Source organism: Pristis pectinata, chromosome 1 (genome assembly GCF_009764475.1).
Source record: "Pristis pectinata isolate sPriPec2 chromosome 1, sPriPec2.1.pri, whole genome shotgun sequence".
NCBI lineage: Eukaryota > Metazoa > Chordata > Chondrichthyes > Rhinopristiformes > Pristidae > Pristis > Pristis pectinata.
In genome coordinates this window covers 43,246,953-43,266,312 of record NC_067405.1, presented here as the reverse complement: position 1 = coordinate 43,266,312, position 19,360 = coordinate 43,246,953, and the positions used below count along the sequence as shown (strand labels likewise).

Below are 19,360 nucleotides of genomic sequence, written 5' to 3'. Positions count from 1 at the left end.
ATAAAGAGGAACCTTTTTACTATACAGTGGATGTACTGTATAGTAAAACTTCAGTTATCTACTGCTGATTCAGAAATCCCAATGATTTGGCACCTGGCTCTCCAAATTATGTTTGCTGTGCTACCTTTCCACTCACTGGGGCCTTGGTTTCTGCACTTCCTTCCAACTCAAGAATACCAGTTCCTGCATTACTTTCCCAGTTATCACGACACCAATTCCTGCACTCACTTCCAGCTCAACCCTGGTTCCCGCCTCGCATCCCACTCACGAAAACCCAGATTCCCACAATCCCTTTCAACTCATAGGGGCCCCAGTTCCCATATTCCCTTTCAGTTTACCTGCTTTCACCGGAAATGTTTTTATAATATTGTATAACATCTTAAAAATTTTGAATTAAAAGTGTGTTGGAGTATTAATAGAAATAACACATTCAATAGTCCAAAAAAATTGACTGGCCTGGCACTACCAAAGTTTCAAGCATGCCAAATTATTGGAGTTTTACTACACTTAGTTTTCTTGAATGTATTTCAAGGTTATCACAGAAAATAAAAAAAAACTTCAGGTATAGAAGATAACGTACTGATGTGGATAGAAGATTGGCTAAAAAGCAACATAGGGTCAGCATAGATGGTTATTTTCTTGGCTAGCAAGATATAACGAGTGGTGTGCTACAGAGGTGGGTGCTGGGGCCTTAACTATTTTTACAATTTATATAAATGACTTGGATGCAGGGAGCAAAGGTCCAGTTGCTGAATTTGTTGTTGACACAATTTAGGTAGGAGTGAGTTGTACAGATGTGAGGTTACAATAGTGAATGGGTAAAGAGCTGGTAAAATGAAGTTTAATGTCAAAAAATGTGGGATTTGACTATTTTGGCAGGAAAATTTAAAAAAAAGCATACACTCTAAATGGTGAGATTGAGATCCCTTTGGCATGCAAATTGAACTGAGTGTCATGGAGTTACTCCTGTGAGTGCCATTTCATGGTCAGAGCATCCAACCCATTGTTTCAAAATTCTGTAACTTCCAATCCAGCCACACTGCGTGAGCACCTTCTCAGATTTCCAGCATCTGCAGTTTTTTTTTGCTTTCCAGTTCCTGGCCATTTTACATGTTACTGCTTTTCTCTCTCCACAGGTGCTGTCTGCCCTGCTAGCCTCTCTAAGCATTTTGTTTTATTTCAAATTTCTGGCAAATGCTCTTTTTAGTTTCTCACTTTTCCACCAATTATTTTCCTTTCTCCTCTATTTCAATTTATTTATACCTTTACCAGAAGCGTTGTTGCCATTAACCATCCCTTCTTGTCACCCATTTCCTCTTGGTTTCTGCCACATCCCACAGTCTCCTTTCACTGCAACTTAAAACGAGCCTGTTACCTAAATCTTCTCAGTTCTTACAAAAGTTTATTGATTTGAAATATTAACTCTGTTTCTCACTCTGCAAATACTGCTTGAGCTCTCGGGTATTTCCAGCATTTTCTATTTTTATATTAGACGTTTGAGAAAGTCTTCCCAAAGGGAAAAGAAAGACCTTGCCTGTGGCATTATATCTTGAATTGATAAATAAGGAACTCTTTTTAATAGTTAAATAATAAAAATTATTCCTATTGCATGGAGATCTGGTAAAGTGATCATAAGAGTAGGAAGCTCGCTAGGTGATGAATGGTGACTGACTGTTTAACTCCTACTCCAAGACCTTGCAAATCTTAAGCAGGACTATCAGGACACCATTGTAACGACTGAGGAGGAGGAACAGAAGGAGCCAGGTGTAGAGGGACCAGGACAGCGCATGCTCTCTACGGGCGCTTCGGGTGTATTGACGTGTCTGTTCCCAGAATGCCCCGGCTGCCACGTAAGAGCGAGTAGCTGGAGCCGCTTCCTGGGGAGACGCTGCAAACGGAGCGCGGGTGGCAATGGGTGGCTCGCAGAGCGTGGAAATACCCGGCGGAGGCAGCGAGGGATACCATGTCCTCCGAGTACGTAGCTGCATTTAATAAAAGTACTTTCACTCGGCGCCTTCATACTCACCCGCAGTGCTGAGTCGCTGTTTTCAGTCCGTACGCAAGGTCCGGGCCCCGGCTGCGGCCTGCTCCCACCTTCACGCACTCGGGCTGATTCAGTGGGTCCCGCCGAGAGGTCGGAGAGGATTGTGTCTGAGCTGTTGGGTGACGGATTGGAAGCTTCAGGGAAAACAGACTTGACAATGAGTGCAGTCCCGGCCCGCCTGTGACACGTTTCTCCACGTAGCTTCACACAGATCATTACAAGTTCGAGCCTCCCCTTTTCCCATAAAATAGCAATTGCAGGACTTTCCTTAATACAGTACTTGCAATAATGTGTTTAGGTTTGAAGATGAACTCTATTCTTTCTCAACTGAAGTTTATTTGCTTTTAAGTTTCGACTTAAAAAAAACAAATTAGGGATTTGATGTTGTTCTTTTCTAGGGCAGCCTCTAAATTCATGCCTGATTTGATTGGGAAACATGCATTTGAACATTAAACAAGCAGGTTTTGGCAGCTTGGTTCTTCAGACTTGCTCTGACATTCAATAAGATGATGGCTGATCTAACATTCCTGTCTGCTCTTGGTAACCTTTCACCCTCATGCCTACTAAGAAATTATCTAACTCTTGTCTTCAAAACATTTTGAAGTCTGCTTCCACCACCCTTTGAGGAAGAATTCCAAAGACTCATGACCCTCAGGAAAACAAAAACCTGATCTGTCTTAAATGGGCAACTGCTTATCTTTAAACAGAGACACCTAATTCTAGATTCTCCTACAAGGGGAGAATCCTCTCTGCTTCAGTGCTCCTTAGGATCTTATCCTCTTCAATAAACTTCACTCTTATTGTTTTAAATTCCCAAAAGATACAAACCTAGCTGCTCCAATCTTTCCACATTAACACAAGCAGCCCTTTCCAGTATCTGCATAGTAAACCTCTGAATTGCATCTAACATATTTACACCTTTCTTTAAATGGAGACCAGTATTGTACATACTGCTCCAGATGTGTTATCACCATGCCTCTATAACAGAAGCATAACCTCCTGTCCTCTCATAGTACACAATACAATTCTATAAGCTTTCTTTATTACATGCTACATCTGCATACTAGCCTTTTGCAAATCATGCACAAGGACACACGAATCTCTCTGTATCTCAGAGCTCTGTGATCTCTCACCATTTAGATGATATGCTTTTTAATTTTTCTGCCAAAATGAACAATTTCTTAATTTCCCACATTTGTTCGATTAAACAAATGAGCAAAGATCTATCTGTATTCCTTTCTAACCTCGAGTCCTCTTCACAACTTGCTTTTCTACCTAACTCTGTGATCAGCAAATTTAGCAACCATACCTTTTATTAAATTTTGAGAGAAAACTTGCATGTAATATCAAAACAAACATAAAAGAGTTTCTGTGGGTATATTAATAGGAAGAAGGTGGTGAAGGTAGGTGTGGGACTTTCAGTGAACAGGAAACAAAGAAATCAGTTTTTTTTTTGCATCAATCTTCTATGTGGAGGATACTGCAAATATCCCCAAGATAACAGATGGACTAATTTCAGATAACATGAAGGAACTTGTAAAACTCCCGATCACAGGATAAAGAATTAAAGGAACTCATGAGGCTAAAACTGGCCCAAGGATTTTAAACAAGGTAGCTGCAGAGTTGGTGGACCCATTGGTTGAAATTTTTCAAAACTCGCTAAATTCCAGGAGGGTACCAGAAGATTGGAAAACAGGCAATGTGGCTCCCTTGTTCAAAAAGGAAGACAAGGTGGGAAACGTCTATTGTTAGGAAGAAGCTAGAGTCAATAATCAAAAAGGAAATTACTAATTACTTAGGAAAGCTGAATATAATCAAACTTAGTCATCAAGGTTTTATGAAAGGCAAATCTTGTTACTTCTTGCCAGCTTGAAAAAGAATCATTTATGCCAATTTTCTTTCCTTTTAGCCAGTCAGTCTTCTATCCATGCCAGTATGTTAGTTCCCACACCATGAACCTTTATTTTTTGCATTAACTTTTGGTGTGGTACCTTAAAACCATCTGAGTATATTACAACTACCTGTATGTCTTTATTCACAGTACGTGTTAGCACTTCAAAGAATTCCAATAAATCAGTCATGCATGTTTTCCTTTAATGAACCAAGTTAACTTTGCCTGATTACCTTGAACTTTTCTAAGTGACCTGTTATAACATCTTTAATAGTTTCTAATGTTATCTCAATGACAGATTTTTAAGTTAACTGGCCTCTGGTTTCCTGCTTTGTCTTCTTGTAACTCTTTCATTCAAAAATGGACATTTACCATTTTCAAATATGATGGAGCCTTCCCCAAATCTAAAAAATTAAAGCCAATGCACAGCTATCACTCTAGCCACTTAAGATCCTAAGATGAAGTTCACCAGGATATGGAGTCTCATTAGCCTTGAGATTCAACAATATGCCCTACCGTTTATGTGATGTTTGCTATTTACAGCTCTTTCTATGATGTTATTTACATCCTCTGTAGTGAAGTCTGGTGAAAAATACCTGTTAAACTCATTCACCAATTTTTTATTTTCTATTACAAGTTCCCCAGGCTCATTTTCTATAGGACCTAAATAGGTGAGGCAAAGATTTGCATGCATCTCCGGCAACCTTGTCCACTACATTCGGTGCTCTCGATGTGGCCTCTACAATGGCAACGCAAGCGCAGACAAGGTGACTGATTTGCAGAGTACCTGTGCTCTGTCTGCAATATCCATTCTGAGCTCCCTGTTGTATGCCATTTCAATTCCCCTTCCCATTCCCACATCGACTTGGCCTTCCCCACTGTCAGGGTGAGGCCCAACACAAACTAGAGGAACAATACATCATATTCTACCTGTGTAGTTTGCAGCTCAATGCTATGAATACTGAATTTTCCAATGTCAGGTAACCTGCATCTCTGTTTTCCCTGCCCCACCCCCCTCACCCCCCTCACCCCCCTCACCCCCCTCACCCCCCTGATCCTCCTCCAATCCTCCCACTTTTGTTGCCTTTCCCATACCTTCCCTCCAGCCCCCATCACCCATTTTCATCCCCCTCTCCCTCCTGGTTCCACCCACTTACTACCCACAAATTTAACCGACTGACCCCACCTCCCCCTCCTCCCTCCCCAGGCTCGATCTGCCCAGCATCCTTCCCCCCCCCCCCGCCCCACCGGTTCACCAATCCCCTCTGACCCCTATGTCACTGCTCCCCCTCTTGATTCCCTCCCACTGTTAGTTCTGATGCAGAGTTTTGACCCAAAATTTTGACAATTCCTCCTTGATTATATAGATTCTGTGTATCATGAAATATGCTCTTAAATGTCTACTACTGCATCTGGAATGACAGATACCTTAACCTAATTTACCAGCTTACTTTAGCTGGCTTTGCTTTCATGTTCTTAGAACTACCCTTATTTATGTTTAAAATACTACTCTTGCACCCCTACTCGCTCAAACTTAATGTAAAATTGAAACCTATCGTGATCGCTGCTCCCTACGTGGGGACTTAACTCTGAAATCATTAATTAATCCTTTCTGATTCAATGCCAGATTTTGTATAACCCACTGTCAGGTTGGCTCCAGAATGTGCTGTTCTAAGAACATATTCTGAAAATACTCTGAAGTCCTCACCCAGCTTTCCTTTCCCCATCTGATTTTTACGGTGTGCACATGGATTAAAATTCTTCATGATTATTGCTGTCCCTTTCTGACACGTACCAGAAGCAGATCATGCTAAAATACACAGCTCATTTAGCTTCTGTGGAGAGAAACGACAGGTTGATGACGCGACTGACTCTTCGTAAATCTTCTGATTTAATTTAATTGCACAAACAGCAGAAACTGGTAATCTGAAATAAAAACAGGAAATGCTTGAGATACTGAGTAGGCCAGTCAGCATCTGTGGAGAGTTACACAGAGTTAATGTATTAGATTGATGACGTTTCATAGGTTTCAGAAGTAATGTTTCTTTTTCCATAGATGCTGCCTGACCTGCTGAGTATCTCCAGCATTTTGTTTGATTTAATTTTATCCTTTTAAGACAGGATAATATATTTCTAAGTTGTTGACATGCTAATATAATTTGCACTTATTTTACTGTACATTTGTAATATTCATGAGCATAGCAATATGATTTTGTTGGCCATTCCTGTGTATCAATGTTAGGGAGTGCAAATGTATAAATATAAGTTTCATGTGTACAGTGTATCTGTGTAGTGTTTTGATAGTTTATTGGATATCTTCTAATCGCAGGTGCACAGTTTGTTTATCTTAATGTATCAAGCTTTTTCAAAAATGCTGGCTACTTCTGTCTAGTTTTGCAATGTGCACCTTGCATTTTAAAGTCTAGAAATTTACCAATGACTATTACTGCCTAGATTTTTCAAGATGTGTTTAATCTCTGGTTTTAACAGTACAGGCCAGATTAACAGTTTACATAGCCATTCTCCAGATCCTAAAGCTTGCATTAGTAATGTTGCTAGTGTTTTACAATTAAAAAAAACTCTCATTACTTCCATTTAGGAAACAAAACTTTGTTTTCTATTTATCCATTTATGTTTTGTTTCATGGAAGAGTTTAAATCACAGATGATGCAAATTCGAGACTTGTCGTGGAGAAGTTACACCATGTAATAGTTTAAAGAAACTGAAATAATGTCAGCTGACAGCCAGAAGTGGCATTGGTTAATGACCAATTCAGATTCTTGTAATATATTCTATACTGTATTAGTGTATCATTCACCTATCATGTCCATCTACTTTTGTGGCCATGGGGAAATTTTACGCTTCAGTCCATCATCTTAACACTGACCTGTTGCTGAGCACCACTTACAAGGGATGAATTGAGCAGTTCCTTGAACTTGTTTATTGGTTCAGTTTCAGTGCAGCTTTGGTGGCAAGAACTAGTATTATAGTGAGAAAATGGACTTGTTTACTTATCCTTAATTGACAAGTCCCCTACACTTATTGCTGATTATCTGAAAATACCATGTTGATAGCAGCATGGTCAACTCTTATTGAATATTTAATTACACCTATTTTATGGATTTAATATTGAAATATGTTCAGAGTTGCATGGAAGTTAAAATATAGACAATTCAAAGAAGGAAAGTTTAAGTAGCTGCTTACATAGTTAAGTTTGAAGGAAGACCTTTTAAAGGGATCAGTGGTGGTGATTTTGGGAGGGAATTCTTGATTATGGATTCTGGGTGCTTGGCCTCAAATGCAAGCAAAGTAAAGTGACTTAGTAATAACTGGGGGTGTTGTGATGGTGCGCTAAGGCTGGAAGAGTTTACACTGATGAGGAGCACTGAGTCCATGAAGATATTTTAACTACATGGAAAAGAATGATAGTCATTGTTTAATTGAGATGCAGAGGAAATAAAAAGTGCTGAAAAAGTTGCTCTGAATTTTTTCTGTGATTAATTCAACATTTTCTCCAATAGTGCACCTTAAGAGATTCTGTAAGTTGTCAAGAGAAAAAATATTTTTGAGAGGATTGAGAAATACAGAAGGATAAATAGAGTTGCATCCAACTGCTCAACCTTACTGATGATGATTAATGCCTGAATGTAAAAGTGTTCCATTTCGGGAGCATTGACATCCCTCATGTAAATGACCACAAAACACTTCTCTATCTAACCTTCTTTGAAAGGATTCATATAGCAACATGTCTTTTGTATGATGCCTTAAAATTAAAGCCAGGGACTTACTGCAGGAGATGTATTAAAAAATCATAGAACAACTGATTCTTTTGAAATGTGCGCCAACTCCTGTAGAATGCTAGCAAAATGAACCATGCTCCTATCAACATGGTGTTTTCAGAAAATCAGAAATATGAACTTATCATTAGTTGTGATACTGTATTGTAAAAATTGTACATCTTCTGTTCTTTTATTTTAAACTTAGTATTTTGTCAGCTTTTTTAAAAAATAAGAATCACACATTTGTGTCAAATTAATTCATATTTTGAAGTTATAAAGGCGATTGATATTGTCAGAGATGTCATACTGTGAAAAATATCCGGCTTCATTTGTGAAGTACTTTCCTTCCTTGGATCTTTGGCACTGTAAATATAAAAATTGTTTTGCTGTCTCCTCATTGACTCACTGAAATAATTTGTTGTTTTGATTTGTCTACAGTTTTGCAAAACTAGATCTCCAAGGTCTTGAATGTGGTGTTGTCTCTCAAATTTTCCACCATTTCTTCCAAAGTTTCCTGTTCATCTTAATCCTATTTTGGCATTTTCACCTTATGGCAGCTGTTAGTAAGATTGAAAAATGCTTTCCCCTGTGTCTATGAACTTTTCCATAGTGTCTTATTCTTCCTTGTCACCCTCCATCACTCTTTAATGTTGATATGATTAACACCACTACTCTTGCAAGATTGTGTTGACATGATTAACGCCACGGCTCTTGCAAGATTGCATTCACACCTACGTATGTAGCTGCTTCAGCAATTACATATTTCGCCTTCACCAATTTACTGTTCCCCTTCCTTCTATCTCTATGTACTCCTTGGCAGTGCTTCCCACAGCACATTTATTTACAGTGATATCCAGCTTTACTTTTCTACTACTTTCTTAACTGTATTTAACATGTTACATGTTAACATGTCTAGTATCAGGTTTCAGGTGACCCTTGGCATTTTGGGGTAAATCAGTGCCATCGTCATCAGACACTTACTGCTCTTTGCTAATGACTTCTGAAGTCCTGATGAACTGTACATACTGAACCAGATAGTTCATTATCATTCTGTTTGATGCTGAGTTCATAATCCCATGTCCTTTTCAACAACAAGACTTGCAGTGCCACTGCCCTTTCCCACCTGCTGCTGGAGCCCTATACTCAAGACTTAACTATTAAAAAGAGCATTGTTGTAATTACCATGCCATGGTCCATCCTCCTTCCATGGTTCAAAAGCTCTAACCTGTCCAACATTTCTGTCCTGTGTTAAACTGTGGGCCCCCACCCCCACCCCACTCTCATTGAACTATATAAACTCTCCAAAGCATTGCATTTAAAATTGTTGCCCTCATTTATATATTCCACCCTATCTCTACTATCTCTTCCACACAATATTCCCTCCCACATACTCTACTGAGTCTACTTGCTCATGCGCTTCATTTGGTCCACCATTAGTACACTGATAGCTGTCCTGACCCTACTTTCATTAAAACCTTCCAACTTCCAACTTTTGAAAATGGGTTTTGAAAAGAATGTTTAAGCTTATGAAATTACAATAAGCCTGCAGGAGATGCAACTGAGTCTGTATGTGTCTGGAAAAATAAAAGATCAGTGGTAACACTAATTATGCATCCAGCATCAAAGCAGTGGATGATTGGGAATATGAATTTTAACATTTAAAACAAGATGGATATATTTGTATTAAAATGGTCATCTTCATCTTGACTGCCAGATCAATTAATTGAAGTTAATTAAACATCATTGGTGGTCTGCGTATGTATACTTCAAAAATAGTTTATAGTGATTATACACTTAAATATTTTGACACATTAAGATGCTGAATTAAATGCAAATACTTTATTAATAAATGCTTATGAAATCCTATTGATGGTTTTGTTTGGGATCATGAGTGCTGTATTTCAGCTTACAGGAGCAATTTGTGGCATGTCTGCATCCCAACAAAACTAACACCAAGAGAATGGGAGGAAAGTACTTCAGGGATGCAAACATTTTGAATGACTTTGTTATAGAAAATGCATGGTTTTCTAGTAAAACTTTTGCAGGGGAGACATTTACATTTTCATAGGATGATGGTGGAGGGGGATATTCTGTAGTTGGTTAAATCAATCTTAAGCAGAATGATAAAATGATTAGGCAGAGATTCCCCCACCTGATTGTAGTGATTATGGATAGGCACTTGAGAGAAATTTTCACGAAGACAATGTTAGTCCTACTGCTTTCTTTGGAAGTGTACTCCAGTGGGAGGATTCTCCAACATCAGAGAAATGGGAAATATTGGAGAAAATTGTCTGTTTCTTAGAATAAATGTACATTTATTTGGAGAAATATCAGTCTTCCATGCTACAGAAATTGGGTACAGTAATAACATGTCGCAGTGATACATTGGAACAAATTGTGTTCTTCCTGCTATCATTTATTATTTGTTGCAGTATCCTCACTTCTTGCTCAGAAGGCTGTATGTATAATCTGTGCATGTGGACTTTGGATATTTTCACATGGAGGATTCTAAAACCAAAAGTCATAAATATAAGGTGGTATCTAATAAAAGCAATAAGAAATCCAAGCAACACCTCTTTACCCAGTACCACATGAAGTAATTGAGGAAAATAGCATTGATATACAGTAGTCAGTGGGAGACCAGGGAAATTACATAAGGGAACAGAAAGACATGTTGATAGATTTGGAGGTAGTAGGTTGAGAAGAGGTTTCTGTGAGAGGCATTCAAGGAGGAGAAAGTGGGAATTTGGAGCAAATAATTTTCCACAAAGACAAAGAATGTGGCTCCCCAATCTAAACATCAGTTCTGCCCCCTCCCCTCGCCCCTGATAAGGAACGTGCAAAGAAGTATTTGGGCATATGGTTCTGGAAGCTGCTGTCAGTTTAGTACTTCAATGATGGTGGGTGCTGATGGTTTCACCATATTTCATCATGAAATCCAGGCCACATTATATACATTTCAATTCAATATACATTCAAATTCATCTTTGTGTTTAAATCTTTCATGGTATTAACCTATATACAGCTTCTTCAGTACTGTAACTTCCATCCTTTCTGATTCATGTTCCGTCCCACTACCACATCCCCTCTAGCTGCATTTTCAGTGTCTAAGTCCCATTCTGTCACCCTTCTGCTGCTGTTCTCACTTAAGACTTACACTAATACTTGCCTCTAGCACAGAATATTTCGATTATCCCTTATTTGAATGTTCATTTCCCTCAAATATATGAAACGTCTTGAGATGATAACAATTTGCATTTATATAATATATTTAACAAATTCAAAAGCTGGTAGCACAAGGTTAAATTTGTAGTTGAGGTGAAGAATATTTCCATGAATTCAAACGAAGGGAGAAATGCACATATATTTAAATGAGCAGATGATACACAACAATGAAAGCTACCTGCAATCATTGCTATCTGCAATGAAAGCTATAGACTGGATATGTGATAATTTAACCAACCTTGGTTAAATTGCAATACATTAATGGTCAATTTAACTATGAACTGTATAAAGTAAATTAGAAAACTATTGCTAAACAGTTGAGAATTCCAAGTCATCAAAATTGTCAAATGGAATATGTAACTTGTCACAATCCAGCATGCTCTCTATGTTGTAACAACTTCATCTGTTTAGGCCAAGCATGTCTACTTTCTGTAAGTTGTTTCATTTATCACTGTGGTTCAGATGTGCAGGTAAGATTTACCATTTTTATCTGGCTGAACTTTAAAGACATTTGTCTTCACATTTCACTCTCACTAAATCTTCAGTATGGTAGTCTGCACCTAAGCTCTCTGGATATGGATAAAGCACTATGTGTACTTGAGGGTGTACAATTTGTAGTATACATTGGGGAGGAAGAACTGTCCTGTTTGGATTGTTTTTTATAAATAGGAACTTGACCTCTGGAATTTTTTAAAAAAATCTTTGACTGTTAGTGTTCAATGATACCTGTCTGAATGCAGACTAAGTACTGGCCTAGTGACTTCCAGTTTCAGGGTTTTCACCTGTTTTGTTAGAATCTTCCATTTTAACTACCATTTAGCAAGTCATTTAATTACATCTTCTAGGAGACTATGGATCCTGATAGTCCTGAATATTGGTATTGGTTTATTATTGTCACTTGTACTGAGGTACAGTGAAAAGCTTGTCTTACAAACCAATCGTACAGGTCAATTCATTACACAGTGCACATTATATTGGGTTAGTACAGAGTGCATTGATGTAGTACAGGTAAAACAATAACAGTACAGAGTATAAAGTATCACAGCTACAGCAAAAGTGCAGTGCAATAAGGTGCAAGGTCACAACAAGGTAGATCGTGAGGTCATAGTCCATCTCATTATATAAGGGAACCGTTCAATAGTCTTATCACAGTGGGGTAGAAGCTGTCCTTAAGTCTGGTGGTACGTGCCCTCAGGCTCCTGTATCTTCAACCCGATGGAACAGGAGAGAAGAGAGAATGTCCCGGGTGGGTGGGGTCTTTGATTATGCTGGCTGCTTCACCAAGACAACGAGAGGTAAAGACAGAGTCCAAGGAGGGGAGGCTGGTGTCCGTGATGCGCTGGGCTGTGTCCACAACTCTCTGCAGCTTCTTGCAGTCCTGGGCAGAGCAGTTGCCGTAGCAAGCCGTGATACATTCAGATAGGATGCTTTCTATGGTGCATCTGTAAAAGTTGGTGAGAGTCAAAGGGGACAAACCAAATTTCTTTAGCCTCCTGAGAAAGTAGAGGTGCTGGTGAGCTTTCTTGGCCGTGGCATCTACGTGATTTGACCAGGACAGGCTGTTGGTGATGTTCATTCCCAGGAACTTGAAGCTCTCAACCCTCTCGACCTCAGCACCATTGATGGAGACAGGTGCATGTACACCGCCCCCTTTCCTGAAGTCAATGACCAGCTCTTTTGTTGAGGTTGAGGGCACGGTTGTTGTCATGACACCATTCCACTAAACTCTCTATCTCCTTCCTGTACTCTGAATTATCGCTGTTTGAGATACAGCCTACAATGGTGGTATCATCTGCAAACTTGTAGATGGAGTTAGAGCAGAATCTGGCCACACAGTCATGAGTGTATAGGGAGTAGAGTAGGGGGCTGAGGACGCAGCCTTATGGGGCACCAGTGTTGAGAATAATTGTGCCGGAGGTATTGCTGCCTATCCTCACTGATTGCGGTCTGTTTGTTAGAAAGTCAAGGATCCAGTTACAGAGGGAGGTCTTGGAGTTTGGTGACAAGCTTGCTTGGAATTATTGTATTGAAGGCAGAGCTGTAGTCAATAAACAATAGTCTAACGTATCCTGTGGGCAGGGGAGTCTGACTTGTTCCCACTCTTTGGGTCTCTGGCCTCTCTCTTGATTGCTTGCTGGATCTCTGCCCTCTATCTTGGCCACTTTTAGGGACGTCTAATCCTAGTCCTCAGACTAGCTTGATCCTGCAGTGGACTCTGAATCAAGCCAATCAAGTTCCTGGATTGGTTTAATGAGCTGTGGGTGAATTGAGATTTAAAAGAAACACTCCACAGACATTTAACATTTAAAAAAAAGGATAAAAATTGGTTAATGTTTCTTTTCCCCTCAAGAAACAAATCTACCTACTGACTTGCAAATTACCTCCAAAGTAAATATTACTTTTCTGTAATTTTTATTTTGTCCACAATTTGGGTACATTTTTTCTCGCAATTTAGATAGGGCCTCATGTATAATAGTTTTGCTTTGTTCCTGATTATTCAAGTGAGAATTTTTGAATTTGCCCATTTGTTTCTTCCACAACATAAAATCATGACTTTTTCATGACGTTAATTATTGCAGCAAAGCTGTGTTTGGTTTGTCTACTGAGCCAACGGATGCTGAATTTCTCAAGTAATGTTTGATTTGGTCCAAGTTCAACATTGCTCTAGCTTTGTCACAATAGAAATAAATGAAGATTCTATGATACATTTTGGATATATGTTTGTGTTATAAGCACTGGCCCAGATTTGGTCTTAAAATTTAAAAAGCAGCTTTATCTCATAATTTAATGTCCTTGAGTTGTAGATTAAAACTTTTGTGTTCAGTGAGATCTCCTACAGTTTTTTTATCCTCCTTTACCTTGCATTGTCAAGGAGAAACATCTTACACTGGATTTTTCTTTTGTTGGTTTCTGGGTGAGATCTGTTTTCATGAGCAGTCTTTACGCTATCCATTTGTTTGGTTATACACTGTGAGAGGACTTCTTCCTTAATCCTCATTGAATGCTTAACTACATTATTTGTTGTCTCTGAGTATAATGTGAGATTGGTTTTATACCATTGTCTAATTTTTCTTTTAATTAAAAATTCTTCCAAAGTCTAGAAGAACTTGAGGGAGTTTGGTATAGTAAGGATTTCTGTTATGTCTTGGGCAAAGCAATGTGACCAGATGTTGTGCATATACTGTAAGTCTTGCTCTAGTTTATAAGTTTGCTTTTGAATGTTGAGGATTGCTTTCACATGTAGCATGAAATAAATGCCTGGTAAATTGCCAAAATGTAACAGCCTTTCAGGATGTTTTGACACATTGAATGATTCTATGTTATCTAATTCACCAAAGCTTCAGCCCAAAACCTTGGCATGCTTTGAACCTCAGTTTCACTGAAGCAATATGGATCTTTCAAGAGTGCTTGTTAAATGTTTTGTTATTATTTGCAAAGTTGGAAGTTGTTATTGGCAAGGTGGCACTATATTATAGGTGGAAACCACCAGTCTAATTACATTATAGTTGGGCTTTATCACAGTGGTGCATCATTATTTATTGGAGGAACATAGAACAGTATAGCACAGAGAATAGTACAAGACGGGAACAGGCCTTTCAGCCTATGATGTCAGCGCCAAACATGATGCTAAATTAAACTAAATCTCTTCTGCCTGCACATGATCCATATCCCAACATCCCTGCATATTCATGAGTCTGTCTAAACCTATTAAACACCAGTATCATATCTGCTTCCACCACTAACCCTGGCTGCCGATTCTAGGCACTTAGCACTCTCTGTGTAAAAGATTTGCCCTGAACACCTTTAAAGTTTCCCCCTCACCAAGGAGCTAATCGTTGACTTCAGAAAGGGGAAGTCGGGAGACCACTTACCAATTCTCTTTGGTGGATCAGAGGTGGAGAGTAAGCAGCTTCAAATTCCTAGGTGTTAACATCTCAGATGATCTGTCTTGGGCCCTGCACATTGATGCAATCATGAAAAAGGCATGCCAGCACCCCTATTTTCTTAGAAGCTTCAGGAGATTTGGCACCAAATATTTTAACTTCTCGAGATGCACTGATGAAAGTATCCTGACTGGTTGCATCACAGCCTGGTACAGCAATTCAAACACGCAGGAATCCAAGAGGCTGCAGAGAGTTGTGGACACAACCCAGTCTGTTACGGGCACAGCCCTCATTATTAGCATCTACAGGAGGCGCTGCATCTATCATCAAGGATCCCTGCCATCTGGGTCATGTCCTCGCTACTGCCATCAGGCAGGAGGTACAGAGGCCTGAAGCCCTACACCAGCAGGTTTAGAAGCAACTACTTTCCAACAACCATCAGGTTCTTGAACCAACCTGCACAACCCTAATCCAACCTCAGCAACGGAACACTATGGACTATCTCTTTGCACTACTGTGGACTTGTCTTTGATTGTGTCTTTTTTTTTGCACTAAGGTTTTGCATTTGCAGTCTTTTGTTTTTCTTTTTTCACTGTATGGTGTAATTATGCAAAACAGCAAGCCAACAATAGTTTCCATTTTTCACTTGCAGTGAATCGTGACTTTTTATAAGGTTTGACAGCCCAATTTGCTTGAAATAATTTTTATGGCTATTATCGGTTATTGATGGTCTGGGGTTTTGATCTCTTTGTTTTCAAATTTAATATGTTTACTGCTTCACAAGTTTAAAATGAAATTCAATTATTAAAATAATGCATCTTTTCTTGTGGATGCATTCTCAGGATTTTATTGGTGTTTTCACCTGGGAGAACATTTTCAGAATGCATAGCTTTCTATTTGACATTAACAGATGCATTACTGTTTCAGGATTATTTGTGAGATTGTACTGTTGGTTTTGCTGAGGTTCAGCAGGCAAAAGCATGCTTACAAATTAATGTACAACCAAATATCAGGTAACTTTTTTTTGACTCTGCAGCTTTTGAAACTGCCCAATCAACCAAACAATAGGCATGAAGATTTATTTTGCAATATTTGCTGTGAAGCAAGTCACTGTGTTGGAGGTTGATACTGATTGAGTACTCAATTCTGTTGCTTTTGGGTCAGCAAATAAATTACGTTTTTCTGTGTATATACCATGTCAGTTATTGGCATCTGAGTAGCCAGTCATTTCAACTGCCAGAGAGAAGTATATAAATTTTTTTTATGAACATCTTTCAGCTGATTATAATACATGAATTCCTAGATTTAAACATGGTGCTGAGTACTTCTACAATTCAAACTGAAAAGTTGGGTGCTTAAATAAGAAGCAACTTTTCACATGCTTCTCACATATTAAATCTTTGACAAATCTCTACTGATGAAAGGCCAAGATGTTTTGGCAAGTAATGAAGCAATTTTGTAACTTCAGTTGGTGATTTCTGATCTTTTGCACCATAAGGAAGATATTATTGGGAAGAGAACTGTCGCCTACATCTAAAATGTTTTAGTGTTATAGTTCTTCAGGTTGAGTTTCTTTTGACGCTGCAACTTTTTCATTAAAAATGTAGAACATCCATTAAATCCTTTGCCTTCAACAAAACAGTTTTATTTTCCAAACTTCCTGGAACTTCATTGCTATTAATTTTTCACTTTTTCTCTAGCACATTCCTCTCTGCTGCACTCCTTTTTATATACCCAGGGCCTTGGCGTCTTCCATGTTCATTTTACCCTTGTGGGCTTTTTCTTCTTGCTGCCTCAGATATTCCTTTGTTACATCCTTGCTGCTCACTCTCCAGCACTGCTTCCTTGTTGAAGACCTCACCTTAAGTTTATCAATTTCAGATAACCAGCCTTTCCAGTTTACATCTGAGCTGACAAGTTCTGATCAAAGATTGTCGCCTACAACTTTTTCTTTCTTCATAGATGCTGGCTGAACTAGTATTTTCAGTATTTTCTTTCGTTTCCAGTAATTCAGTGTTTTGCATCTCACAGTTCCAGCAACCTTTCTTCATTCTCTCCTCATTCTTATTCATCTCCTGTTTGTATCTCTTCCAGACAGATCTGCTGTGATTAACAGACCTTCATCACCTTCTCTGAGCTGGCAGTACCATCACTTATATCATTCAGTCTCTCTTGGTTGCCGTCCTATCATTAATATTTGCCAATATTTGCCTTTGTTCTTTCTACCTTGTCCCCTTTTTGGTAATTTAAAATATGCTTGACTTACAACTTTTCCTAGTTCTGATGAGAGTTCGTCAATCTAAAATGTAAACTGTTTATCTCTCTCCATGAATGCTGCCTGATCTGCTGAGTTTTTCTGTCTTTTTATTTCAATATTTCTCAAGCCTCCTAGTTTTGAGAATGTTTGTATTTGAATCATCTTATTGATAATTGACAGCACAATGACCTCATGGAGTGATCGACAATTGTTAAATACAGCCTTTGACCATTGCTTATGTGGACTGGGTAATTTTACAACTGTTTACCAGGCATCCTTCAAATGGAAAGGTAAACCCTTGAGTTGTATTGCCAATTGTTTGAAGTTTGTGCATTGAACCGTTAAGCATTTTTATGGTCTGACATGTAGAGCCTGGCTATTCAAACTAAGCCCAATTAGACTTCATGTGTCAGGGTCAGGTTGAGTCTATATTGAACAATGTACTTAGGTTCATGTCAGGCCAATTCACACCATAACAGCTCAGCATGGTATTTTATCCAGGTCAGTGTGACTTGCTAATGCGGATGGCAGTTATGTAGATACAGCCAGGGATCAGACAAGGAACTTGATCTGGAATGGGAAGGTTATTTTTGGTGTCAATTTCAAATTTAACAGTGCATCAGTAGCAGGGTATGATGCTCAGCAAGGGAGGAAAAAGGGAAAGTTGTCTGGGAGTGGGAAATGCTTTCCTGCATGCCCATTTCAAGTTCACCTTAGTGGCAAGGTTAAGTCTGGCTGCAGCCCCTGATCCAGGTGATATAATCCTTGGGAAATTTATGATACACAAGGAGGCCATTCAACCCACTGTGTCAGTGGTAGTTGTGAAAGAGCTACACAGCCTATTCCAGCTCTGGATTGGTTTCTTTCACATCAAGGTTCTTCAAATACCCATCCAAATTCTTTTTTGAATAAGATGGGGTTTTCTGTCTCTATTACCCTTTTAGGCAGTGAGATCCAGACTCGTACCACCTGCTTGAATGAAAAATGATTTCCTAATCTTCCCTTAAAATCTATGCCCCCTCCTGATGATGATCAGGACCAATAGTGATCTAGATGTGACCTGACCAGAGTTTTGTATAGCTGAAGTATGACGACCTCCTACTTTGGAGTCGTGCTGAGCAAGGGGCTGAAGCACCTTTTTTTTTAATAGCTGATTTCCTAAGGACTTCTGTTGATCATGACACCATGCAAACCTCTGTTCACCTGAGACTATAGCAACATGAAGGATAATTGTATCCTATAGTTGTTCAAATCTACTAGTGTTTAACTGCAAGGTGCACTGGGATCAACTGATGAGCTACTGTTTTGGCTCTTGTCCAGCTCATCTAAGCATTCTCCTATGAACAAAAATCAATTTGTGAAAGTGTCCTTTGTATTCATCTGCCGGCTCTTGTGATTCTCCATCCTTGATATTGAAGTATTGTGTCCTAATAAGTTTCATACATGGGAACTTGAAACCAGAATAATCTGTATGTTTTTGTTTGAAAGCTATTTTGTTGTATTTTCAGGTTCAAGAAAATTCCCCAGGCCACAGAGCTGGATTGGAGCCTTTCTTTGATTTTGTTGTTTCCATTGGCAATACTCGATTGGTAAGAATTCCTTTTTAAAGACAGAGTTAAAATTGTGCCACTGAACTTAAATTGCTACTCTCATTTTTTTAAACCAATGTATTTTGCTGAGAGTTGTTGAAGGAACTATGGTAAATTAATTGGATCAAATATTAGTTGAATTATGGGCCCTATGTATAAGATAAATGATGATTCAATTGTAGTTCTAATCGTGCCATGTTAAAAAATAGTTTTTCTGCATATTTTTAAAATCATTCTTTTGGAATCTGGGTGTTACTGGCATTTGCTAATTGTGCTTGAGAATATGATTTTGCCCCACCTTTATGAATTGCTGCTGTCTTTCCAAACGTAATCCTACATATTAATTAGAGAATTCCAAGATATAGATCCAGCAAATTGAAGGAGTAGCAATTATATTTTCACAGCAGGGATGAGAGACTCGGAGAGGTAATGTTCCTAGGTGTTTGCTGCCCTTATCATTGGCGGTAGAGGTTGCAGGTTTGGGAGCAGTGGTCAAAGAAGCCTTGGCAAATATCTGCGATACATTTTTTACGTGGTACTCTGCAACCCCATGAAATTGATGGAAGAAAGAATGAATGTTCAAGATAGGTTGCCAGTCAAACATGCTGCTTTGCCCTGGATAGTGTTGATCTTAATTGTTTGAGCAGAACTCCTTCAGGCAAGTGGAAAGAATTCCATCATGTTCCAGATC

The 19,360-nt window shown here is 38.9% G+C and overlaps 1 protein-coding gene across 1 annotated transcript in view; it reads left to right on the top strand.

Moving 5' to 3' along the window:
• The first annotated feature begins 1,841 nt into the window (after positions 1-1,841).
• gorasp2 (golgi reassembly stacking protein 2) overlaps positions 1,842-19,360 on the top strand; it is a 33,028-nt gene continuing 15,509 nt past the window's right edge. Inside the window, exons 1-2 of the mRNA XM_052028116.1 lie at positions 1,842-1,974; positions 18,589-18,669. Of these exons, the coding sequence (XP_051884076.1) occupies positions 1,912-1,974; positions 18,589-18,669 (144 nt within the window). The 5' untranslated portion in view covers positions 1,842-1,911. The remainder of the gene's footprint in view (positions 1,975-18,588; positions 18,670-19,360) is intronic.